This window comes from Tamandua tetradactyla, chromosome 10 (genome assembly GCF_023851605.1).
Source record: "Tamandua tetradactyla isolate mTamTet1 chromosome 10, mTamTet1.pri, whole genome shotgun sequence".
Lineage (NCBI taxonomy): Eukaryota > Metazoa > Chordata > Mammalia > Pilosa > Myrmecophagidae > Tamandua > Tamandua tetradactyla.
The window spans coordinates 106,785,333-106,811,754 of NC_135336.1; the positions used below are offsets into that span (position 1 = coordinate 106,785,333).

Consider the following 26,422-nt stretch of genomic DNA (forward strand, 5'->3'; position numbering starts at 1 on the left):
AAAAAAAGCCTTCAGAATGAAAGTGAAATAAAGTCTCTTTCAGACATATGAAAGCTGAAAGAATTCACCACCAGTTTACTTAACTGCAAAAATCATTCAAAGAAGTCTTTCAGGGAAAAGGAAAATGATGCCAAATGAAAATGTGGATCCATGGAAAGGAAGAAAGAGCATCAGAAATGGTACATGGGTAAATATATAAGATTTATTTTTTGTTATTTAAAAGGTTTTAAGAGATAGACTGCTTAAAGAAAACCAATGACAATGTATTGTGGCATTTATATGTAAAAGTAAAATGCATAACAGTAATGGAATAATAGCGCAAGAGTTAGAGAGGAGAAATAGAAATATACCATGTATATGATACTACATATGATATACATTATAATACTGTAGTATAGATAATACAACACACAACATAATATACACAAAATGGCATAATATCTCTTGAAAATAGACTGTGATAAAGTTAGATATATGATATAGAACTTAAAATACAAAACAAAATCTGCTAAATTACAAAACAAGAATTATTGCTAAGCCAAAAAAAGAAATAATATAGAATAGTAAAAAATACTAAATTAAATGAAAAGAAGGAAGAAATAGAGGTAAAAAGAAATTAAAAAAAACAGATGAAAAAGTAGAAAAGAAATAGCAAGATAACAGATTTAAACCAAACTGTATCAATAATCACAATAAATATAAATGGTCTAAACGCCCTAATTAAAAGGGTGAGCTTAGCAGTCTGCATAAAAAATAAGACCCAACTACATGCTTCCTACCAGAAACACATTTTAAATATAAAGACAAAATAGGTTAAAAGTGAATAGAAGGAAAAGGATATATCCTGCTAACATTAATTGAAAGAAAGCTTTGGCGGCCATATCATCAAGGTGTACTCCAGAGCAAAGAGTAACGCCACGGATGAAGAGAATCATTTAATAGGACAAATCTAGCATCATAGTGAGAGATTTGCTGTCCCACCCTCGCTAGTTCATAGGTAAGGAGACATAAAACCAGGAAGGAGACAGGCTCCTTGAACAAGACGTTCAACCAATTTTAACTACCCAGCATCCAAGAACGCTGCACTCAACAAAGAACACCCCACCTTCTCAAGTGCAGGCAAAACATCTGCCATGATGAACCATGTCTTGCGCCACAAAACAAATCTCATTGCATTTGAAAGAATTCAGGTCACACACCATGTGTTCTCTCACCTCAGCAGAGTTAAATTAGACACCAGTAACAGAAAGACCTCTGAAAAATCCCCAAATATTTGGATATTACATAGCACACTTATAAGCAACCCATGGATCAAAAAAGAAAGGAAAAGGGAATTTAGAAAATATTTTGAACTGCTTAAAAATTAAAAACACAGCATATTAAAATTTGTGGGAAGTTGCCACAGCAGTACTTACTGGGAAATTTATAACAATAAATATCCTGCAGTAGTAAAGAAGAACATTTCCAAATCAATGAGAGCTTTCACCTTAAGAAATTAGGGGGTAAAAGAGCAAATTAAACTCAAACAAGAATGGAAATAATAAAGATCAGAGAGGAAATCAGTTAAATAGAAAACAGACAAATGATAATAATATCAGTAAGACCAAAAGCTCATTCCATGAGAAGACTCATAAAAGTCATAAATCTCTAGCCCAACTGACCAGCAAAAATAAAACAAAAGGATAAAAGAAAGAACTCTTTATAATTATTAAGGAGATGGCATCATACAGATATTCTAAAGTGTAGAAAGAGTGTCTAGAACACAAAGAACTTTTACAGCTCAACAACAAAAAGATAAACAACCCAATTAAAAATAGACAAAGGTCTTGAACAGACATTTCTTCAAATAAAATATGCAATTGGCCAATAAGTATATGAAAAGATCATTTGTCATTAAGGAAATGTAAAGCAAAACAAGATACCACTTCCCGCCTATAAGAAAGGCTTCAATAAATAAAAAAATTTTAAAAACAACAGAAGAAAAATAAGGGTTGACAGGGATATGTTGATAGAGGAACCCTCTTACATTACTCCTGGAAATGTAAGAGGGTATAACAGCTGAAGAGAATAGTTTGACACTTCCTCAAAAAAGTTCAAAAGTTCAACATAGAATTACCATATAACCCAGCAATTCCACTCTTAGGTATGTACCCAAGAGAAATGAAAACATATGTCCAGATGAAAACAAAACCCATATATGTATATTTATAGCAGCATAATTCATGATAGCCAAAAGGTGGAAACAATCCAAATGCCCATCAACAGGTGAATGGATAAGCAAATTATAGTGTATGCATACAATGGAGTAGTATGCAGGCATGAAAAGGAAGGGTGGCATGAAGTAATGATACAGGCTACAAAATCATGTTGAGTGATAGAAGCCAGACACAAAAGTCACATATCGTACGTTTCCTTCAATACGATATATCTGTAATAGGCAAATCCATAGAAACAGAAAGCAGGTAAGAAGTTTCCAGGGACAGGGGAGGGGAAGTGGGAGTGCACTTGTTAATGAGTATGGGGTGTTTTATAGGGTGAGGAAAAGTTTTAAAACTAGAGAAAGTTGGTGGTTGCACAGCAGCGTGAACACTCTAAATACCACTACATTATACCCTTAAAAATGGGTGATGGTATGCTATGTGACTCTCACCCCATGAAAAAACTACACATATTGTTTCGAAGTATGATAAGAGAGCATTATGAACAACTTTACACCAATAAATTTGATAACTTAGGCAAGATGGACAAATTCCTTGAAAGACACACTGCAAAAACTCACTCATGAAGAAAACTAGAATCTGAAAAGCTGTGTGTCTATGAAGGAGACTGAACCTGTAGCCACCAGTCTTTAAACACACTGTGGCCTCTGTCCATCACAGGGAATATTACACAGCAGTGAAAAGGGATAAACAATGATACGACAACTCAGAGCATCTCAAGAGAATCACACTGGGGAAAAAGCCAACGTCACACTTACATAATGCACACAACATTCTCAAAATTACAAAAACATAGCACAGATGGGGACAGACAAGGGGTTGCCAGAAGGAGGGGATAGGGGAGGGCGCGGGGGCTATGGAGGAGCTGGTGAGGGAGCCATGTGGTGGAGGCCCAGTCTGTCTCCTGCCCGCACGGTGGGTACACAGATCGCACCGTGGCACAGCTGCATGGACTACACATGCACAGGTACCGAAAGCTGGTAAAGCCTGAATCAGGTCTGCAGCTCGCCAGTGTTCCAGTTGAGATATCGCCCTTTAATGAGGATGACGTCATCATCAGGAGAACCAGGTAAAGGGCATATGGGACCTCCCTGGATAGTTTTCTTTTCTTTCCTATTTTTGCAAATGCCTGTGAAACTATAATTATTTCAAAATAGAAAGCTTAACTAAAAAAATAAATCTTGCAAGAACAGACAGAAGCCACCAGGCCCAGGTTGCCTCACTGGTAACGTCACCATCTGTGCCCGGCAGCAGGAGGGCAGGCATTCCCGCCTCCGTCCACGCGCTCTGCAAATACCTGTTCATCATCCGCCCAGGTGCGATCCCACCGAAGTGGGCATGTCGTCGGGATAAAAGGGCCAGCAGCCCAGAGCTGCTCACACGCCCACACACCCACACGCCTACACATAGGTCCACACACGTGTACACACTCATCCTATTAAGGAAATTATGTGTAGTCAACAATGTTCCTTAAACACACTGTGGCCTCCATCCATCACAGGGACGCATACCACACATCCACATCCACACACGTGCATTCACACACCCACACTCCATATACTCACACCTCCATATACTCACACATGTGTACAACCACACAGTCATGCACATGCACACACACACACCCACATACACCCACACATGTCTACACACTCACATATGCACACCCACACATCTACATGCACATTCACACACCTGCATACCATGTACTTACACACCCACTCACACACATGCACAACCACAGTCACCCATGCACACACTCACACCATCATGCCACACACACAAATTAACACACACCCACACTCACATACCCACATGCTCACAAACAAACCCACACTCACACACACTCCTCCCAGCTCCGCCCCTGCCCCCACCACCCCCGACAGGTAAGGTACCGGCCTCTTGAGGCCCACAGGTGAGCCATGGTCTCGGGGCTGTGGTGGGAATCCACAGGGTGAGCGGCCCCATGGTAGGGGCCCAGTAGCCCTGGGAAAGAGCTGCCCCCCAACGCGAGGGGCTCAGAAAGGCTAAAATGAGGAAGGTCAGGGGCGATCCTGCGAAGAACACCGGGTGGCTTCCAGGGGGCACGTGCAGGTGGCCAGCCAGGTGTGCAGGCCGGCGGGGCCTGCCTACAGGGGCCGTGCGGGCGGCTGCGGGAAGTTGGAGGCAGTGCGGGTGGCGTGTCCCCAGGAGCAGGCCTCGAGGGCACGTGGTGCCAGGGGGTCTGAGCGGAGGAGCAGCAGGGCTTGATCCGAACCTGAGGCAGGTCCTCAGGCTGACTTCAGGCCTCGGGTCCTCACGGGCTCGTGGGGGCGGAACTGGAGGGAAACACCAGCGACGGTCAAGTCGGCAGGGGAAGAGCGAGGACGGCCAGCAGGAGAGGTGCCCGGCAGAGAAGCGGGCACGGCGCCCACATTCACACCTCCACTTCCACACAGCTAGGTCACAAAAGACAAGGACAGGCCACGGGACTGTCCAGGTGAAAAGGACAGAAGAAACATGGCGGCTCCATGTCACGGGGACCCAACCTGTAACCTGGACACGACACCTGGGGAGAACGCTAATGGAGCTGTTTAAGTTCCACGTGCACAGGGAATGGCTGGAACAATGTCAGACTTCCTGATTTTTATCACCTTTCTGCGATCACATAAGAAAACAGCTTTGATCTCAGGAGAGACAGATGTGTCGGTGTTTGCGGTGAAAAGGGGCTTTGTGTCTGCAGCCAGTCCCCACTGCAGGGACAGCTGTGCTCCACACGCCGTCTGACACCGCTGCCCCCAACCGGCCATCAGTCCCACAGGGGTCCTCACCCCCACCAGCAGCCCCACTGGAGCTGACCCATGGCCAGGTGCCCACGGACCTGCTGTCGTGGAAACTGCAGGCCGAGCAGCCGGAACACAGCTTCCCCCAGGGCCAAGCACAGATCAGGAGGAAACACGCTGCCCTCAGGGAACCTCAAAATTAGCCTAATGAGGGTCCCCAGGTCCTCCTAAACACCAACAAGGAAAGGGAGGCTTGTGGACTCTTCCTCTGGGGACAGCATGAGCCAGGGACAGGGATAAAAGCCCCAACAGCCCGAGCTCCTCACACTAGTACACTCACTCACACACTCACACACTCACACTCACTTCTCCTGCCTCACCTCCCGCCCACCCCCACCATGGCTGCATCCACCGTGTCCGCCTGCTCCAGCGACCTGAGCTACGGCCTCCGGGTCTGCCTGCCCAGCACCTGTACCGGCCACTCCTGGGAGGTGGACAACTGCCCAGAGAGCTGCTGCGAGCCCCCCTGCTGTGCCCCCACCTGCTGCACCACCACCTGCTGTACCCCCACCTGCTGTGCCCCCACCAGCTGTGCCCCCATCTGCTGTGCCCCCACCTGCTGCACCCCAGCCCCCTGCCTGACCCTCGTCTGCACCCCAGTGAGCTGTGGGTCCAGCACCTGCCAAGCTGTCTGCACCAGCTCCTGTGATAGCTGCCAGCCTGCTTGCTGCACGTCCTCCCCCTGCTGCGTTCCCATCTGCTGCAAGTCCATGTGCTGCAAGCCCGTGTGCTGCGTGCCCACCCCCTGCCCCTCGTCCTGCTGCAGACCCTCCTCCTGTGTGTCCCTGCTCTGCCGCCCCATGTGCAAGCCCACCTGCTGTGCCCCCACCTCCTGCTGTGCCTCCGCCTCCTGCTGCCAGCCCAGCTGCTGCCGCCCGGCCTCCTGCGTGTCCCTGCTCTGCTGCCCTGTGTGCAAGCCTGTCTGCTGTGCCCCCACCTCCTGCTGTGCCCCTGCCTCCTGCTGTACCCCTGCTTCCTCCTGCCAGCCCAGCTGCTGCCGTCCGGCCTCCTGTGTGTCCCTGCTCTGCCGGCCTGTGTGTCCCTGCCCGGCCAAGTGCAGCTGCTGATGGGGTGGAGCCCGGCCAGGGCTGTGGAGCTCAGGAGCCCCTGGGAGCTGCTGGCCTCACCCTGCCAGGTTTATTCCGGCCCCGCTGACCACAGCGCCTGGGTCTGCCTCCCCAGCCTGGCGCTGAGCTGGAGGACGAGCAGTTCTGGAGGCCAGAAAGTGACCATCACACTGCGGAGTCAGCAATTAGGAGGTCCCAGAAGCCACCAGCCAGCATCACATTGCCCCCGGCGCACTCTGTGCCCCCAGCCCCACCGGGGCCGGGCAGCTGTGCTCATGGCCTCCCCCCAGCTCCGTGACCTGGCCCTTCTCAGGACACCTGGACGAACCTGGGAGCCCACCCCTGTCCCTCGCCCCTGCGGCTGCAGCACACGGGGTGCTGTGGACAGAAGCTGCCGGAATGTCCCCCAGGAGCTAACGGAACCTGTGCCTGACCGCGCAGCCCCCTCCCCGCAGGCACATCCGCTGCCCAGGGGCCGTCCCCAGCACCCCGCGTCCTCCCTCCATGCCCTCCCGTCCCCCGGCCGTGCCCTCTTGGCCTCCTGGCAGATGCGGCTGCCTCGGCGGCTCTCTCTAGAAGCACCAGCCTCCGACTCCCGTCCTGAGGTCTGGAGATGAGGCCATGGCAATAAACCCACTGACCTGCAGCAGAGCGCTGTCCTTTCTTCTCTCGGGCCAGGGCAACGCACACGGGCAGGTCTTTGGCCCAGAGTGGCCTTTATGGGGGCTTTGGTGACAGGTTCTGGTTTTAAAGTAGACGCGCGACACTCCCGTCTCCCCCTCTGCACCCCGTCTGTGGGGCCCACCGGTGCCCACGCTGAGCAGCCGCTGCCACCCAGGCTCAGAACGCTCCACAGGCTGCTCGTAGCCCACCCACCCCAACCAGCCCCGGCCAGCACCAACGGGCGCTCTCTGCCCAAAGCGTTGCATTTCCCGGTGCTGTCCTCCTGGAATAACGCTGTAACATGCAGCGAATCGGTCAAACATCCCACATGCCTCACCGAGGCAGACTCAAATGACAAATCGACATGTGCAATGAGGTGCCACATGGAAAGTCATCACGAAGATGCCAGTGAGCACCCCAAGAAAGGAGCTCCACAGAGCGACCGGGGTTCCAGCACAGCGAGTCTGGGTGCCAGGGGCTGGCACGGCTGTGGGTGCAGGGGGCCTGGTCTAAGCCACATCGCACCCATGTTCTGGCTTGGCAGGCATTCCCTCCTCTCCCCCTTACTCAGCATCCCTGGAGTGCTAGGTTTTAACCTTGTATTAAGTAATATTAACCACTAAAGGATGGCAAAGTAATAACCTGCTGAGGAAACAATTAAAGAAGAAATATTCGTTCAAATTAGCCACTAAAAGAGTCAAGTATTTAGGAATGAGCTTATCCAAGGAAGTAAAGCACATGTACACAGATTACTACAAAACGTTGTTAAAAGAAATCAAAGAAGATCTAAATTGGTGGAAAGACATTCCATGGTCATGGATAAGACGGTTGGATGACATTAAGATGTTAATTTTATCCAAACTGAACTACAGATTAAATACAATACCAATTAAAATTCTAATAACCTATTTTGAAGAGCTGGAAAAGCTAATTGTCACATTTATTTGGAAGGAAAGAGATCCCAAATAGCTAAGGATATTCTAAAAAAGAATAGCAGAGTGGGAGGACCAGCGCTTTCTTACTTTAAAGTTTATTACAAAGAACAGTGGTCAAAACAGCACAGTGCTGGCACAGAGACAGAAGCAGTGAGCAAGGGAACCGGACAAAGGTGTGGGGACTGACCACCAAGTCTGGTGAATTCATCTTTGATAAGGCCCCTAAATCCACTGAACTGAGACAGAATAGTCTTTTCAATAAATGGGCATGGGAGAACGGGAAATCAAAGTCAAAAGAAAGAAAGAGGACCCATATCATACACCCTATATAAAACAACTCAAAATGGATCAACAACATAAATATAAGAGCCAATACCATAAAACTCTGAGAAGAAAATACAGGGAAACATCTTCAAGCCCTACTGGTAGGCAGTAGCATCATGAACTTTACCCAAAGCACAAGCTACAAAAGAAAATATAGATAAATGGCCACTCCTCAGAATCAATATCTTCTGTGCCTCAAAGGACTATAAAAAAAGGTTAAGAGGCAATCAACTCAATGGGAGAAAATGCTTGGTAACCATCTATCCAATAAAGTTTTGATATACTGTGTATATAAAGAAAGTATACAACTCAACAACAGCAAAAAATAATAATAACAATAATAATCAAATTATAAAATGGACAAAAGATTTGTATAGGCATTAAAACAAATACAAACGGCTAAAAGGCTCATGAAGAGATGGCCCTCTTCATTAGCTGTGAGGACAATGCAAAGCAAAACAAAAACATGATATCCTCTCATACCTCTAAAGAATGGCTGCCATTAAATAAATAGAAAATTTCAAATATTGGAGATGATGTGAAGAAAGTGGAACAGTTGTTCATTTCTGGTGGGAGTGTATAATGTCACAGTTGCTGTGGGAGACAGTTTGGTAATTCCTCAGAAAACTAAATATTGAACTGCCCTACATCCTGCAATACCAATACTCAGTATATATCAAGAAGAGCTGAAGGCTGTGACACGAACAGACATTGTACACTGATATTCATAGTGGCAATTTATTCATAATTGCCAAAATATGGAAACAGTCAAAGTGCCATCAACCAATGAGTAGGTAAACAAAATGTGGTATATACATACGATGGAACATTATGCAAGATTAAGATGAAATGAGGTCTGGAAGTATATGGCAACATGGGAGAAGCTAGAGGAGATAATGCTGAATGAAGTAAGCTAGACAAAAGGCTAGATAGTCTATGGTTTCATCATTAAGACTGGTGTCATGTCAGGTTCATGTGTCACCTTGGCCAGGTGGTGGTACCTGTTTGTCTGGTTGGGCAAGTGCTGGCCGGTCTGTTGCAATGAGGACATTTCATAGAGTTAAATCATGATCACGCTAGCTGCATCCACAGCTGATTCCATTTGTAATCAGCCAAGGGGAGTGTCTTCTGCAATGAGTGATGCTTAATCTAATCACTGGAAGCCTTTTAAGGAGGATTCGGAAGAGACAGGCTCTCTCCCTGCTTCGGCTGGTGAGCCTCTCCTGTGGAGTTCATCCAGACCCTCCATCGGAGTCATCAGCTTCACAGCTTGCCCTGTGGATTTTGGACTCTGCGTTCCCATGGTCACATGAGACACTTTTATAAATTTTATATTTGCGAGTGTTCCCTGCTGATTCTGTTTCTCTAGAGAACCCTAACTAATACAACTGGTAAAGAGAGCAAACTCTAAATCCCAGGGCCCAGGAAGAAAATCTGTACTCATATATGGCAATGAACTAGATGGTGGGTCTCTGTAGCTAGGTTCGCAAATGGCTGCAAAAGTAATGGCGTCCATATACTTCACACTTTTAACACTGACCATTCTTAATAAAGATTATATAAAAATAAATAGGCCAAGGCGAAGAGCCCTCAGGTCGTCGCCCCGAGCTCCGAAAGGAAGGGAGGAATGGGGATCCAGCCCGTTTCCGCGGGCCAACACGGAAGAAGAGTTTGGGGATCTTTCAACACTAACAAGATGAAATCCAACAGGGATAAAACTGAAGTTCTATACCTGGATTAAAAATTCCAATTAGGGACTTCCGGAGAAGATGGTGGCTTAGTAAGACGCGGGGATCTTAGTTCCTCCTCCAGAACAGCTACTAGGGGAGTAGAAACGATACAGAACAGCTCCCGGAGCCACAACAGAGATCAAAAAGACAGCGTACCCCATTCTGGAATGGCTGACTGGCTGAGAGAACCTGCTCCGGTGAGATCGCCGAGGGGCGCAGGCTTCCCCGGGCGGGGCGGCAAGTGGCCGGAGTTCCTCCCTTCCTCCTTCCCAGGCCAGCTGGCAGAATTGGGCAGGCGGTCCCCTCAAGCCGTGGCGGCTGGCGCCCCCACCACGCGCGGCCCCCCAGACCAACTGAGAGAATTGGATCGGAAATCCCCAGGCCATGGAGAACAGTGACCAGGGGGGTCCCTTCCAAACATGTGACTCCCCGGTCCGGCTGGGAACAGTGCACTCTCCCGGGCCACGGCAGCTGGTGCCCTCCCACCACGCTTGGCGCCCCGGGCCGACTAGGAAATTCAGACAGGCGCTCTCCCGGGCTGCAGCAGCCGGCGACCCTCCCCGCGTTTGGACCCTCGGCCGGCTGGCACTCTTCCAAGACGCTTCGGCTGGTGAACCTCCCCTACGGCGAAAGTTTTCCAAAGTTAAAGGACCCACAGCACCTTTTACTGGTGGGACCCGCAGACAAACATGTGCCACGAGTGCCACCTACTGGGCAGGATAAGAAAAACAGAACCCAGAGATTTCACAAAAAAAACTTCCAAATTGTTGGGTCCAGCACCCAGGGAAATCTGACTAAATGCCCAGACGCCAGCAGAAGATAATGGATCACGCTCAAAAAACTGAAAATATGGCCCAGTCAAAGGAACAAACCAATAGTTCAAATGAGATACAGGAGCTGAGACAACTAATGCTGAATATACGAACAGAAATGGAAAACCTCTTCAAAAATGAAATCAATAAATTGAGGGAGGACATGAAGAAGACATGGGCTGAACAAAAAGAAGAAATAGAAAAACTGAAAAAACAAATCACAGAACTTATGGAAGTGAAGGATAAAGCAGAAAAGATGGAAAAAACAATGGATACCTACAATGATAGATTTAAAGAGACAGAAGATAGAATTAGTGATTTGGAGGATGGAACATCTGAATTCCAAAAAGAAACAGAAACTATCGGGAAAAGAATGGAAAAATTTGAACAGGGTATCAGGGAACTCAAGGACAATATGAACCGCACAAATATACGTGTTGTGGGTGTCCCAGAAGGAGAAGAGAAGGGAAAAGGAGGAGAAAAACTAAAGAAAGAAATTATCACTGAAAACTTCCCAACTCTTATGAAAGACCTAAAATTACAGATCCAAGAAGTGCAGCACACCTCAAAGAGATTAGACCCAAATAGGCATTCTCCAAGACACTTGCTAGTTAGAATGTCAGAGGTCAAAGAGAAAGAGAGGATCTTGAAAGCAGCAAGAGAAAAACAATCCATCACATACAAGGGAAACCCAATAAGACTATGTGTAGATTTCTCAGCAGAAACCATGGAAGCTAGAAGACAGTGGGATGATATATTTAAATTACTAAAAGAGAAAAACTGCCAACCAAGACTCCTATATCCAGCAAAATTATCCTTCAAAAATGAGGGAAAAATAAAACATTCTCAGACAAAAAGTCACTGAGAGAATTTGTGACCAAGAGACCAGCTCTGCAAGAAATACTAAAGGGAGCACTAGAGTCAGATACAAAAAGACAGAAGAGAGAGGTATGGAGAAGAGTGTAGAAAGAAGGAAAGTCATATATGATACATATAATACAAAAGGCAAAATGGTAGAGGAAAATATTATCCAAACAGTAATAACACTAAATGTTAATGGACTGAATTCCCCAATCAAAAGACATAGATTGGCAGAATGGATTAAAAAACAGGATCCTTCTATATGCTGTCTACAGGAAACACATCTTAGACCCAAAGATAAACATAGGTTGAAAGTGAAAGGTTGGGAAAAGATATTTCATGCAAATAACAACCAGAAAAGAGCAGGAGTAGCTATACTAATATCCAACAAATTAGACTTCAAATGTAAAACAGTTAAAAGAGACAAAGAAGGACACTATCTACTAATAAAAGGAACAATTCAACAAGAAGACATAACAATCATAAATATTTACGCACCGAACCAGAATGCCCTAAAATACATGAGGAATACACTGCAAACACTGAAAAGGGAAATAGACACATATACCATAATAGTTGGAGACTTCAATTCCCCACTCTCATCAATGGACAGAACATCTAGACAGAGGATCAATAAAGAAATAGAGAATCTGAATATTACTATAAATGAGCTAGACTTAACAGACATTTATAGGACACTACATCCCACAACAGCAGGATACACCTTTTTCTCAAGTGCTCATGGATCATTCTCAAAGATAGACCATATGCTGGGTCACAAAGCAAGTCTTAACAAATTTAAAAAGATTGAAATCATACACAACACTTTCTTGGATCATAAAGGAATGAAGTTGGAAATCAATAATAGGCAGAGTGCCAGAAAATCCACAAATATGTGGAGGCTCAACAACACACTCTTAAACAACGAGTGGGTCAAAGAAGAAATTGCAAGAGAAATTAGTAAATACCTCGAGGCGAATGAAAATGAAAACACAACATATCAAAACTTATGGGATGCAGCAAAGGCAGTGCTAAGAGGGAAATTTATTGCCCTAAATGCCTATATCAGAAAGAAGAAAAGGCAAAAATGCAGGAATTAACTGTCCACTTGGAAGAACTGGAGAAAGAACAGCAAACTAATCCCAAAGCAAGCAAAAGGAAAGAAATAATAAAGATCAGAGCAGAAATAAATGTAATTGAAAACAATAGAGAAAATCAATAAGATCAGAAGTTGGTTCTATGAGAAAATCAATAAGATTGATGGGCCCTTATCAAGATTGACAAAAAGAAGAAGAGAGAGGATGCAAATAAATAAGATCAGAAATGGAAGAGGAGACATAACTACTGACCTCACAGAAATAAAGGAGGTAATAACAGGATACTATGAACAACTTTACGCTAATAAATACAACAATTTAGAGGAAATGGACGGGTTCCTGGAAAGACATGAACAACCAGCTTTGACTCAAGAAGACATAGATGACCTCAACAAACCAATCACAAGTAAAGAAATTGAATTAGTCATCCAAAAGCTTCCTAAAAAGAAAAGTCCAGGACCAGACGGCTTCACATGTGAATTCTACCAAACATTCCAGAAAGAATTAGTACCAACTCTCCTCAAACTCTTCAAAAAAATTGAAGTAGAGGGAAAACTACCTAATTCATTCTATGAAGCCAACATCACCCTCATACCAAAACCAGGCAAAGATATTACAAAAAAAGAAAACTATAGACCAATCTCTCTAATGAACATAGATGCAAAAATCCTCAACAAAATTCTAGCAAATCGAATCCAGCAACACATTAAAAGAATTATACATCATGACCAAGTAGGATTCATCCCAGGTATGCAAGGATGGTTCAACATAAGAAAATCAATTAATGTCATACACCATATCAACAAATCAAAGCAGAAAAATCACATGATCATCTCAATTGATGCAGAGAAGGCATTTGACAAGATTCAACATCCTTTCCTGTTGAAAACACTTCAAAAGATAGGAATACAAGGGAACTTCCTTAAAATGATAGAGGGAATATATGAAAAACCCACAGCTAATATCATCCTCAATGGGGAAAAATTGAAAACTTTCCCCTTAAGATCAGGAACAAGACAAGGATGTCCACTATCACCACTATTATTCAACATTGTGTTGGAGGTTCTAGCCAGAGCAATTAGACAAGAAAAAGAAATACAAGGCATCAAAATTGGAAAGGAAGAAGTAAAACTATCACTGTTTGCAGACGATATGATACAATACGTCGAAAACCCGGAAAAATTCACAACAAAACTACTAGGGCTAATAAATGAGTACAGCAAAGTAGCAGGTTACAAGATCAACATTCAAAAATCTGTAGCATTTCTATACACTAGTAATGAACAAGCTGAGGGGGAAATCAAGAAATGAATCCCATTTACAATTGCAACTAAAAGAGTAAAATACCTAGGAATAAATTTAACTAAAGAGACAAAAAACCTATATAAAGAAAACTACAAAAAACTGTTAAAAGAAATCACAGAAGACCTAAATAGATGGAAGGGCATACCGTGTTCATGGATTGGAAGACTAAATATAGTTAAGATGTCAATCCTACCTAAATTGATTTACAGATTCAATGCAATACCAATCAAAATCCCAACAACTTATTTTTCAGAAATAGAAAAACCAATAAGCAAATTTATCTGGAAGGGCAGGGTGCCCCGAATTGCTAAAAATATCTTGAGGAAAAAAAAGTAAGCTGGAGGTCTCGCACTGACTGACTTTAAGGCATATTATGAAGCCACAGTGGTCAAAACAGCATGGTATTGGCATAAAGATAGATACATCGACCAATGGAATTGAATAGAGTGCTCAGATATAGACCCTCTCATCTATGGACATTTGATCTTTGATAAGGCAGTCAAGCCAACTCACCTGGGACAGAACAGTCTCTTCAATAAATGGTGCCTAGAGAACTGGATATCCATATGCAAAAGAATGAAAGAGGACCCATATCTCACACCCTATACAAAAGTTAACTCAAAATGGATTAAAGATCTAAACATTAGGTCTAAGACCATAAAACAGTTAGAGGAATATGTTGGGAGCTATCTTATGAAACTTACAATTGGAGGCGGTTTTATGGACCTTAAACCTAAAGCAAGAGCACTGAAGAAGGAAATAAATAAATGGGAGCTCCTCAAAATTAAACACTTTTGTGCATCAAAGAACTTCATCAAGAAAGTAGAAAGACAGCCTACACAATGGGAGACAATATTTGGAAATGACATATCAGATAAAGGTCTAGTATCCAGAATTTATAAAGAGATTGTTCAACTCAACAACAAAAAGACAGCCAACCCAATTACAAATGGGAAAAAGACTTGAACAGACACCTATCAGAAGAGGAAATACAAATGGCCAAAGGCACATGAAGAGATGCTCAATGTCCCTGGCCATTAGAGAAATGCAAATCAAAACCACAATGAGATATCATCTCACACCCACCAGAATGGCCATTACCAACAAAACAGAAAATGACAAGTGCTGGAGAGGATGCGGAGAAAGAGGCACACTTATCCACTGTTGGTGGGAATGTCAAATGGTGCAACCCCTGTGGAAGGCAGTTTGGTGGTTCCTCAAAAAGCTGAATATAGAATTGCCATACGACCCAGCAATACCATTGCTGGGAATCTACTCAAAGGACTTAAGGGCAAAGACACAAACGGACATTTGCACACCAATGTTTATAGCAGCATTATTTACAATTGCAAAGAGATGGAAACAGCCAAAATGTCCATCAACAGACGAGTGGCTAAACAAACTGTGGTATATACATACGATGGGATATTATGCAGCTTTAAGACAGGATAAACTTATGAAGCATATAATAACATGGATGGACCTAGAGAACATTATGCTGAGTGAGTCTAGCCAAAAACTAAAGGACAAATACTGTATGGTCCCACTGATGTGAACCGACATTCGAGAATAAACTTGGAATATGTCATTGGTAACAGAGTCCAGCAGGAGTTAGAAACAGGGTAAGATAATGGGCAATTGGAGCTGAAGGGATACAGACTGTGCAACAGGACTAGATACAAAAACTCAAAAATGGACAGCACAATAATACCTAATTGTAAAGTAATCATGTTAAAACACTGAATGAAGCTGCATCTGAGCTATAGTTTTTTTGTTGTTGTTGTTGTTTTGTTTTTTGTTTGTTTTTGTCTGTCTGGTTGGTTTTTTTTGTTTGTTTGTTTTTACTATTATTATTACTTTTATTTTTTTCCTCTATATTAACATTCTATATCTTTTTCTGTTGTGTTGCTAGTTCTTCTAAACCAATGCAAATGTACTAAGAAACGATGATCATGCATCTATGTGATGATAAGAATTACTGATTGCATATGTAGAATGGTATGATTTCTAAATGTTGGGTTAATGTCTTTTTTTTCTTTTTTCCGTTAATTAATAAAAAAATAATAATAATAAATAAATAAATAAATAAATAGGCATAAAATAAAATGAACACAAAGAAACAACAACAATAAAAATAGGCCTTATACGATTTTGCAGGAATTGCAGTGTGCTCAGGACATTTTCATTCCATTTGGCCACATCCCAACCTTGCTGTACTGTGACCCTGTATTTCTTTTACGTATTTACTGAAAATCCCACAAGACATCATGAAAAGCTCTACCCAACCTCTCTGCCTCGTGGCTGCCTCCTGTGAATGGGCAGATGCCTCGACTGGAGCAGGACAGCTGCAGAGCGGCCTCACCTCTGCACTTCTCTTTGGTGGAGACTTGGTTATTTGCTACGGCTACCTTGGAACCTTACCGGTGCCTTCACACAGTGTTCCCATCCAACAGCCGGATTTCCTCGTTTCTCCCACTGTACGGTTGTTTGGACCACAGCTAGTACACATGGAGGGAGAATGTGATAGAGCAAGAGGCACTGTGGCTACGATGCACCATGTGCTGGTTTGAAGGTGAGATGCACCCCAGAAAAGCTATGTCCATTCTCCTGACCCAGTCTTGCGGAGGCGACCATGTCCTTTCATCCTGATTCAATGGGGTGGAGTGGAAACCTTTGGTGAGGTTGTTTCCATGGACATTGACTCAGTCAAATTGTGGGTGTGACCTTTTGAGTGGAGGGAGGTATGACTCTGCCCTGCCAAGGTGGGTCTTGATTGGTTTACTGGAGCCCTTTAAAAAGGGAGGTGTCTCGGAGAAGACACAGTCGCTTCAGCGCCAACAGAGATGCCGACATTTGGAGATGCTCGAAGGGCCGACTTAGGGAGCAGACGCCCAGACACAGATATTTGCAAATGCAGAGCCCAGCAGACACGCCAGGTGCCTTCCCGTGAGATGCTGAGCAAGCAGAACCCAGAGCTGTGTCACTGAGGAGCCAAGTGACCCAGATGCTCACAGAGGAAACCATCAGAAGCTAAAAAAATGGAACGGGGAACACGGACCACAGGTGCCAGCTACGTTTCTCCCCAGATTAGCCTTTCTATATTCAAGACATCTTTCTCTGGATGCCTTTGTTTGGACATTTTTATGGCCTTAGAACTGTAAACTTAGAATTTAAAACATTTCCTTTTCAAAAGTCATTCCGTATCTGGTATATTGCATTCCGGCTGCACTTAGCAAACCAAAGCAAACCATTTCCAGAACTCAAAGTTATTATTGAATAAATTCACCAAAAAGTTAATATATTCACTCAATACTTACTAAAGGTCAGTTAAGTACCAGGGACCGCTTTAGGACTGGGGACCAGAGATAAGAAGACGAACACGCTCCTGCTCGTGGGACGCTCACATCCCGAGGGGAGGAGAACAGCAGAGTCACGAGGACACCCAGCTGGGGGGGTTTCCACAGAGCACAGGGTGTGCGATTGGGGCCGTCTCTCTACACGCAGGGAGGAGCTCGGCTCCTGCCAGCGTCACGCAGCTGCCTTGTAAACAGGGGAGGTCAGACTTTTCTCTCTCAGAGCCCATTTCCAGGCCCACGGCGGGGTCCCGAGGGTCAGCCTTGGGGGCATGCCCTCCTGCGCGGGTCTCCCCATCCTCTGGCTCTCATCCCTGCGGTGAGGGGGGTCACGAACCCTGCAGCGATGCCCCCACCTGGGCTCCCCGCTCGCTGGTCCCGATGCCCTTGGCTCCTCTTGGCTCCCCCTGACCTGGGCATCGTGGGAGGGGCTGTGGCCCTCCCCACGCAGAGCCGAGGATTCTCACCCAAGGCCCTTCACGCTGCCCCGAGCTGGGGGTCCGCCTGCCCCCCGCCCCTCCCACGTCCTGGGCTCTACGTCAGCCTGCTTGTGGAGAGCGCGAGGACAGGGTCTGACACACAGCACTGGCTCTGTTTTTAGAACCAGGGTCGTTTCAGCTCCAGGTGCAGCGTGACGGGGACGCCCGGTGAGGACGGGCCCTCTCTATCCTGGATGTGCACGTGAGCCGGGCGGCGCTCTGTGAAATGACACGTGAGATGTACGCCTGGCTGACGTGGGGGTCCCGGGAGGGGGAAGGGACCGCCCCTCACTGCAGAAGCCCCCGGACCTGGCGTGCACCCCGTGGTCACCAGCGTTTGCCTTCAGAGACACCGAGGCATGGCGAGGGACCCATGGCAGAGTCGGGGTGCCAGGAGAACCCCCAGGAAGGTCTGGGTGAGGCTGAAGACAGAGCCTGGACAGGAAGCTGGGCTGTCGAGGGAGAGGACACTGCCCGGGCAGGGACCCCCTGCGGCCACCCCAGATGCTAGACCCAAGGGGGGTCCTCACACCTGGCAGGGCCCGACCTGCCCTCCACTGTCCTTGCGTTGAGCGGAGACTCCCTGAGCCTCCGAGCAGGACACAGGGCAGCTGAGAAGGCCACAGGGCCGCAGACATATGGCCAGGAGCTGCCGAGGGCACATAGGACATTAGAAGGTCCAGGCCCCAGGCCGGATGGCTGAGTCCAGCCACAGCCCATCCCTCCGGGTGTGCGGCCCTGGGGGTCTCCCTCTGACTCCTGGCCCCGGACCCCCTTCCCCAGGTGCAGGCCCCCTGCTCCGCATCGGGACGGCACACAGGACCCCCTGCAGGGCGGGAGCCCCTCCAGGCAGGACCCCAGGGCGGTGCTGGCCGCACCCAACCTGCGCAGCTGTCCCAGGGGAGCCGTGGGTGGTGGACATGGATTCCACAGGGGAGGCCGGCCAGGGCGCACCCCACCCGCCCCCTCCTCCTGCTCCAGGGGGACCTCAGAGGGGGACGGGCCCAAGGCGCCCCAGGCAGGAGGTTTACGAGCTGGGCCCTGTCACACGCAGGGGAAGGACTTCCCTAACGCTGGACCCAGGAAACGGCCCCCAACAAGGAAGGGGAGGCTTGAGGACTCTCCCGCGGGGACAGCCCGAGCCAGGGACAGGGATAAAAGCCCCGACTGCCCCAGCTCCTCACACTCACACACTCACACACTCACTCCTCCCGCCTCACCTCCCGCCCACCCACCATGGCTGCGTCCACCATCTCCGTGTGCTCCAGCGACCTGAGCTACGGCCGCCGGGTCTGCCTGCCTGGTCCCTGCGACTCCTGCACTGGCTACTCCTGGGAGGCGGACGACTGCCCAGAGAGCTGCTGCGAGCCCCCCGCTGCCCCCCCACCTGCTGCGCCCCCACCTGCTGTGCCCCCACCTGCTGCACATCCCCCTGCTGCGCCCCCACCTGCTGCGCCCCCACCTGCTGCACATCCACCTGCTGCGCCCCCACCTGCTGTTCCCCAGCCTCCTGCCTGACCCTCGTCTGCACCCCAGTGAGCTGTGGGCCTAGCCCCTGCCAAGCCGTCTGCACCAGCTCCTGTGAGCCCTCCTGCTGCCAGCAGTCTAGCTGCCAGCCTGCTTGCTGCACGTCCTCCCCCTGCTGCATTCCTGTCTGCTGCAAGCCCGTCTGCTGCAAGCCCATCTGCTGCGAGCCCGTCTGCTGTGGAGACAGCCCCTGCCAGGATGATTCGTGCTGCCAGCAGTCTAGCTGCCAGCCCGCTTGCTGCACTTCCTCCCCCTGCTCCATTCCTGTCTGCTGCAAGCCTGTCTGCTGTGTGTCTGTCTGTTGCAAGCCTGTCTGCTGTAAGCCTGCCCCTTGCCAGGACACTTCATGCTGCCAGCAGTCTAGTTGCCAGCCCACTTGTTGCACGTCCTCCCCCTGCACGTCCAGCTGCGTTCCCATCTGCTGCAAGCCCGTCTGCTGCAAGACTGTCTGCTGTGAACCCGTCTGCTGCGAGCCCGTCTGCTGCGAGCCTGTCTGTTGTGGGGACTCACCCTGCCAGGATGCTTCATGCTGCCAGCAGTCTAGCTGCCAGCCTGCTTGCTGCACGTCCTCCCCCTGCAGGTCCTGCTGCGTGCCTGTCTGCTGCAAACCTGTCTGTTGTGGGGACTCACCCTGCCAGGATGCTTCATGCTGCCAGCAGTCTAGCTGCCAGCCTGCTGGCTGCACATCCTCCCCCTGCTCCATTCCTGTCTGCTGCAAGCCTGTCTGCTGTGTGTCTGTCTGTTGCAAGCCTGTCTGCTGTAAGCCTGCCCCTTGCCAGGACACTTCATGCTGCCAGCAGTCTAGTTGCCAGCCCACTTGTTGCACGTCCTCCCCCTGCACATCCAGCTGCGTTCCCATCTGCTGCAAGCCCGTGTGCTGCAAGACTGTCTGCTGTGAACCTGTCTGCTGCAAGCCCGTCTGCTGCGAGCCCATCTGCTGCAAGCCTGTATGCTGCAAGCCCATCTGCTGCAAGCCTGTCTGCTATAAGCCTGTCTGCTGTGAGCCTGCTCCTTGCCAGGACCCTACATGCCGCCAGCAGTCTAGCTGCCAACCCACTTGCTGTACTTCCTCCCCTTGCTGCATGCCTGTCTGTTGCAAGCCCGTGTGCTGCGTGCCCACCCCCTGCCCCTCGTCCTGCTGCAGACCCTCCTCCTGCGTGTCCCTGCTCTGCCGGCCCGTGTGCAAGCCCGCCTGCTGCATGCCCGCCTCCTGCTGTGCCCCTGCCTCCTGCTGTACCCCTGCCTCCTGCTGCCAGCCCAGCTGCTGCCGCCCGGCCTCCTGTGTGTCCCTGCTCTGCCGGCCTGCGTGTCCCCGCCCAGCCTGCTGCAGCCCCTCCCTGGCCCCAACGTCCTGCTGCTGACCAGGCACATGCCCCAGGGCCAGCCGGGCTCCAGACCCCTGCATAGAGCAGCTGAGTTTTCAGTCAGCACCATGCAGCCACCTCACAATCAGGAGACACAAGTGGCTGGTGGACTTCTGCCCTCAAAAAGAGTCCACAACTGCCTGAGCCCCTTCCGTAAGCCCACTGACAGACCCTGACCTCTCAGCCATCAGCAATTGTCCAGTTCCCTTTTCCCTTCCCCTTTTGCCCATTTAACAAATCCAGCCACCTCCGAGGTCATCAGAACCGAGGCCAGTGGCTGCTGACTGCTCTGCCCTCTGCATGGCAGCACAACTAAAGTCTGTCCTGCCACCTCCACTACTTGCAACGCCTTTCTTTGACAACCCTACAGAACACAAATGTTAGGGGAAAAAATTAACCAAATGTGATAAGTTTCCACCTCATACCCAATCAGAAATTCTATGATCCAAAAAACAATGGAATGACATGTAAATACTAAAAAAAAATCCATCAACCCTGTGAAACTGAATGCAACTTTTGAAAATAAATGTGAAATAAATACTTTTTCAGGTCAATAAAAACTGAGAGGCTTCATTGCCAGCAGATACGCACTAGAGGAAGAGTAAAGAACTTCTTCAAGCCCAAGGACTATGATCCCAGAGAGAAACTTGCGTCTACACATGGAAAAGGAGAGCTCCATAAGTGATTTTTTAAATAACATGAATATTTAAATAACATGAATTAAAAGATACTTGACGAACTTTATAAGAAACTGTCTTTCAAAGTGGCAGTACCATTTTGCATTCTTGTTATGTGTAAAAGAGTTCCTGTTGCCCCATGTTTTCAGGAACACTTAGATTGTGTCTTTTTAATTTTAGACATTCTAGCATGTGTGCAGGGATAACTCATTGTGGATTTAATTCGCATTTCTTTGATGATTAATAATGTTGAGAATCTTTGCATATGCTTGTGGAAAGTTTATCTTCTTTATTAAAGTGTTTATTCAAATCTTTGGGACTCTTAACTGGGCTGTTGGTTTACTATTACTGACTGGTAAGAAATCTTCATAGTCTGAATACAAGTTTTTTTTTTGTCAAAAAAATGTATTTTGCATATTTTCTCCCCATTTGTGGCTTGCCTTTTCATTTAATTAATGAGGTCTTTTGAAGAGCAGAAGTTGGTTTTTTTCAATTTGAATAAAGTACATTTATTCTCTTTTTAAAAAAGATAGTTGATGGGCTAGGGCAAAAATAGTAAAAATGGACTGTGTTATTCTTAAAATATGCAAATGTCAAAGATGTCAACAGGAACACAAAGGGCTTGAGGGAGGAAATGCTGACATTGCAGGTCATGTAGTGTCATTCGGATATGGACTGTGATACACCAGATTTACATTGTAAACCTTAGCTCAACCATTTTTCTAAAGAAACCCTGTGAAGATGCATAACTAATGTGCCAATAGTAGAAATAAAATGAAATAATTAAAATTACTAAACCCCCAAGAAAAGGAGAAAGAAGAACAGATGGGGCAAATAAAACACAACTAGCAAATCATAGATTAGAATCCAAATGCAGCAACAATTGCATTAACTGCCAAGGTTAAAAGACAAAGATTTTCAAATTGGATTTAAAAAAAGTACAATCCAACTGCATGCTATCTATAAGAACCTAAGTTTAAATACAAAACTGTAAATAAGTGGAAAGTTAATCTATGGAAAAAGACATTATACAAGCACTAAGCAAAGAAAGTTAGAACGGCTGTGTCAATATCAGACAAGGTAGATTTCAGAGCAAGAAATATTACTGGGGTAAAGAGTGCTATCACGTAACGATAAAGGGCTCAACTCAACAAGAAAAATTAACGATCCTAAATGAGTAAGCACCTAAGAACAAAGTTTCAAAATACATGAAGCAAAAATGGATAGAACTAAAAGGAGAAAGAGACAAATACACAATCATCATTGGACTTCGGCTTTTCAATCATCGATAGAACAAGTAGACAGAAAATCAGTCAGGATTTAGAGACCCGAACAATATCATCAGCCAGCTTGACCTAACTTGTATTTATAGACTACTCCCCCCAACAACAGAGAGCACATTCTCTTCAGGTGCACGAAGAACATTCATCGAAATATTCCGTGCCCTAATGTAAACCTCAACATGTTGAAAAGAACTGAGATAATGCCAGGCATGTCCTTTGACCACAGTGAAATTAAAGTTGACATTAATAACAAAAGGATATCTGGAAACTCCCCACATATGTGGAAATTAACACACACACTTCTAAATAATCCATGGTTCAAAGAAGACACAAGAGAAATCATAAATTTTTTAAAAATTCAATACAAATGAAAAGCAACATATTAAAATATACATGACAGCTAAAGCAGTGTTTAGAGGTACAAGTATAGCATTAAATATTTATATTCACAAAGAAGAAAGTTTTCAAATCAGTTATCTAGGTTTATGCTGTGAACTAGAAAAAGAAGAGAAAACTAAACCCAAAACAAGTAAAAGAAAGGAAATAATGCATTATGCAAAGTGCAAGAAGCCAGGCTTGAAAGGCTTCTTTGGTCTGCAGGATTCCATTTATAGGGCATTCTGGAAAAAGGAAAATTGCAGACGGAGAACATCAGTGGTTGCTGGTCTCCGGGAAGGAGGGAAGGCTTTGCCTACAAACCTGTGCGTGATGAAATGCTCTGGATGAGAATTATGGCGTCTACACGGAATTGTCTGCATTTGTCAAGTATCATAGAAAGCACAGTAAAAAGCGTCCTCTTCTGTATGTAAACTCAAACTCAACATCTACGACAGAGAAACAAACCAACAAACGGAGCGCCCTCAGCAGGCAGGGAACAGGGCTCTGCCCGCGGCTGCCAGGGGCCTGACCCAGTGCGCGCGTCTGCAGCAACACCTTGGCACAGGTCCTGCGTTTCACTTCAGCTGCAGTGACTGCAGTCCAGTGCTCCACACTCCCTGGAGCTGCGCACGGGCGGAGCGGCCGCCATGGGCCTCGCGTGGGTTGGGTCGCGCGTGGGGGCTGCGCCCGAGTCCGGGTAGGGGAGCGGACACCCCGAGGGGACACGCGCTCTTTGGGGCTGGAACTGGCTTCCAAAGTGGAGCCAAGGCGGATGCGCCCCGGGAAACACGGGCCATGGGGGCCCTGCCCGGCCCTGCTCACGCCCAGCGCCCCGCGCCAGCCCCGCACCAGCCCCGCACGCCGACCAGGGTCGCAGGGGAGGGAGAGGCGGGCGGCCCCGCTCCACACCCCTTCGGTCCTTCCTCCCTCCCCAGGGGGTCCAAAGCCACGGGTGGCAGCATGGGGTGCATCAAGAAGCGAAATGAACCCAGCTGAGTTGGTGCTGGTCAAAATGAGCCACCTGTGCAGGTCTGAACGCAGGGTCACCTGCAGGGGGTGATAGGCACGGATCAGGAGGTGGCAGGAGCTGGTGTGCCCCACCGGGGGGTGGAGGGGGCACCCTGAGAAAACTGGGACCAGGGCCTCCAGAGCTCAAGGGGACTTGGAGGGTGGAGTGGAGGGTGGCAGCCAGCCGCGCCACATCACTCCTGAGGAAACGAGACATGCAACCTGGGGCGCTGGGGAAACTTCCAGAACCCACTTTCAGCCTGACAGGACATGATGTGGGCACCAAGCCACGGCCAGGGCAGAATGTGGGGACCCCAACTGAGGGGCTTATGACAGAGTAGGGGGGACAGAGGACAGTGTGAAACCAGGCAGGGGGTCGTGGTTTTGTTTTATTGCTGTTTGGTGAAAGCTTAGTCGGGTGGACAGCCCCCCCCAAGCTGGGCGTGGCCCCTGGCCCCAAATTACATGAGGACAAATGTGTCCAAATCCACCAAACCTGGAATGCAGCCACGAGGGGCACGGGCAGGGAGGCTGGATCCAAAGTGTGGGTTTGCGTTTGCTGGCCACCTCCGTGGAAGAGACCACAGCCTCACTCGAGGTGCTGCCATGGGGTCAGCAGCAGGCAGGGGTGGCACAGGGGACGGGTCTGCAGATGAGGGCAGGGGCTGGCAGCAGCTGGAGCACTGGCAGGCGGGGCCCTGCATACGGCAGGCTGGCAGCTCAGGGGCACACAGCAGGCCGCCTGGCAGGGGCTTGGCACGCAGCAGTCTGGGCTGCTGGAGGAGTCCATGGAACAGCACAGGAGCTGGCAGCCATGCGGGAGAGCTGGTGGCCCTGCAAGCCTATGGGCAGGGGGTGGCCACACTGCATGTGTGGGGGTGGGCAGCCCAGGGGTTCAGGACAGGCTGGTGTGGCACCTGGTTTGGGTTCCTGTGACTGAGATGAGGGGTTGTCAGAGAAAAGGGCCCGCCTGGCCTGGAGCCCCATCTGTGGGCAGCTTTTATACCTCCACCATGGGCGCTGTGGGAACAACTGCTCATGGCCTCGGTGTGCGTCCTCACACCCTGTTGCCCTTTTCCTTCCTGCCCCGCTGGTGAGCTTGGGCTGAGCCCCGGTGGCCGGCATCTTCTATTTGGGCTCTCACCAAGCAGGCTGGGCTTCTCCCCGACACGGGGGCTGCAGGCAAGGCTTTTACCTCCTTCAGGCCTGGCGGAGGTCACTGCACATCCACTGCTGAGCCGATCACACGGCAGCCCCCCGCCCCACAGCCTGTCGTGCACACACACTGGCTCATACGAGGAGTGTGAGTGGCTGTCACTCACAGGGCACACATGGGGTGGATGACCAGGTGTGCCAGGTGCCGACAGCAGAGCTGCGTGCTGGGCAGGCCCTGAGCTCAGCTCCTGCTCACACCTGCGGCGCTTCATGTGCACGGCTGCTCCTCTCTCACACTCTGTGTGCTGTACACAGGTGTGTCCCCATTGGACTGGCTCTATGGGGCACCCTACCAGGAATGGGAAGTTAAGCCAACAGTGGACACCCCTGGCCAGGGTATAAAGGCCACCTGGGGCCAGTGGAGCGAGCCTCCAGCCAGCCCCACCCTCCTCCCTGGCACCAACCCAAAGGTCCACACCCACCATGTGCAACGCCAGCTGCTGCCCCGTGGCTGCCAGTCCCAGTGCTGCCACACACCTCCCTCTGCAGGCTGGCCTGCTGTGTGTCCAGCCCCTGCCAGACAGCCATGTGCATGCCCGTGAGCTGCCAGCCCACCATGGGCATGTCCATGAGCTGCCAGCCCACCATGGGCGTGCCTGTGAGCTGCCAGCCCGCCGTGGGCATGCCCGTGAGCTGCCAGCCCACCATGGGCGTGCCTGTGAGCTGCCAGCCCGCCGTGGGCATGCCTGTGAGCTGCCAGCCTGCCATATGCGTGCCTGTGAGCTGCCAGTCCACCATGGGCATGTCCATGAGCTGCCAGCCCACCATGGGCGTGCCTGTGAGCTGCCAGCCCACCGTGGGCATGCCCATGAGCTGCCAGCCCACCATGGGCGTGCCTTTGAGTTGCCAGCCCACCGTGGGCATGCCTGTGAGCTGCCAGCCTGCCATATGCGTGCCTGTGAGCTGCCAGTCCACCATGGGCATGTCCATGAGCTGCCAGCCCACCATGGGCGTGCCACTGAGCTGCCAGCCCGCCGTGGGCATGCCCGTGAGCTGCCAGCCCACCATGGGCGTGCCTGTGAGTTGCCAGCCCGCCGTGGGCATGCCTGTGAGCTGCCAGCCTGCCATGTGCGTGCCTGTGAGCTGCCAGTCCACCATGGGCATGCAGTGAGCTGCCAGCCTGGCCTGCTGCATGCCATTGAGCTGCCAGCCCGCCGTGGGCATGGCCCCCTCCTGCCAGCCATCCAGCTGCTGCCATCCGACCTCCTGCACCTCCCTTGTCTGCATGCCTGTCACCTGTGGCAGCCCCACATGCTGCTGAAGCTGGGGCTTCAGCATCTCCCCAGCCAACAGTCATAACGGC

The 26,422-nt window shown here is 48.8% G+C and overlaps 3 protein-coding genes across 3 annotated transcripts in view; 2 read left to right on the forward strand and 1 right to left on the reverse strand.

Annotated features, from left to right (window-relative positions):
* TSPEAR (thrombospondin type laminin G domain and EAR repeats) overlaps positions 1-26,422 on the reverse strand; it is a 259,806-nt gene that overhangs the window by 125,778 nt on the left and 107,606 nt on the right. The window lies entirely within an intron of this gene.
* On the forward strand, positions 5,380-6,108 carry LOC143648769 (uncharacterized). Its single transcript, XM_077119182.1, has one exon. The coding sequence runs from the start codon at positions 5,380-5,382 to the stop codon at positions 6,106-6,108; it is 729 nt and encodes a 242-aa protein (XP_076975297.1).
* On the forward strand, positions 18,904-20,555 carry LOC143648878 (uncharacterized). The gene is made up of 4 exons (XM_077119319.1): positions 18,904-19,043; positions 19,133-19,460; positions 19,638-19,774; positions 20,339-20,555. Exons 1-4 carry the CDS (start codon positions 18,904-18,906, stop codon positions 20,553-20,555), a joined length of 822 nt encoding a protein of 273 aa, XP_076975434.1.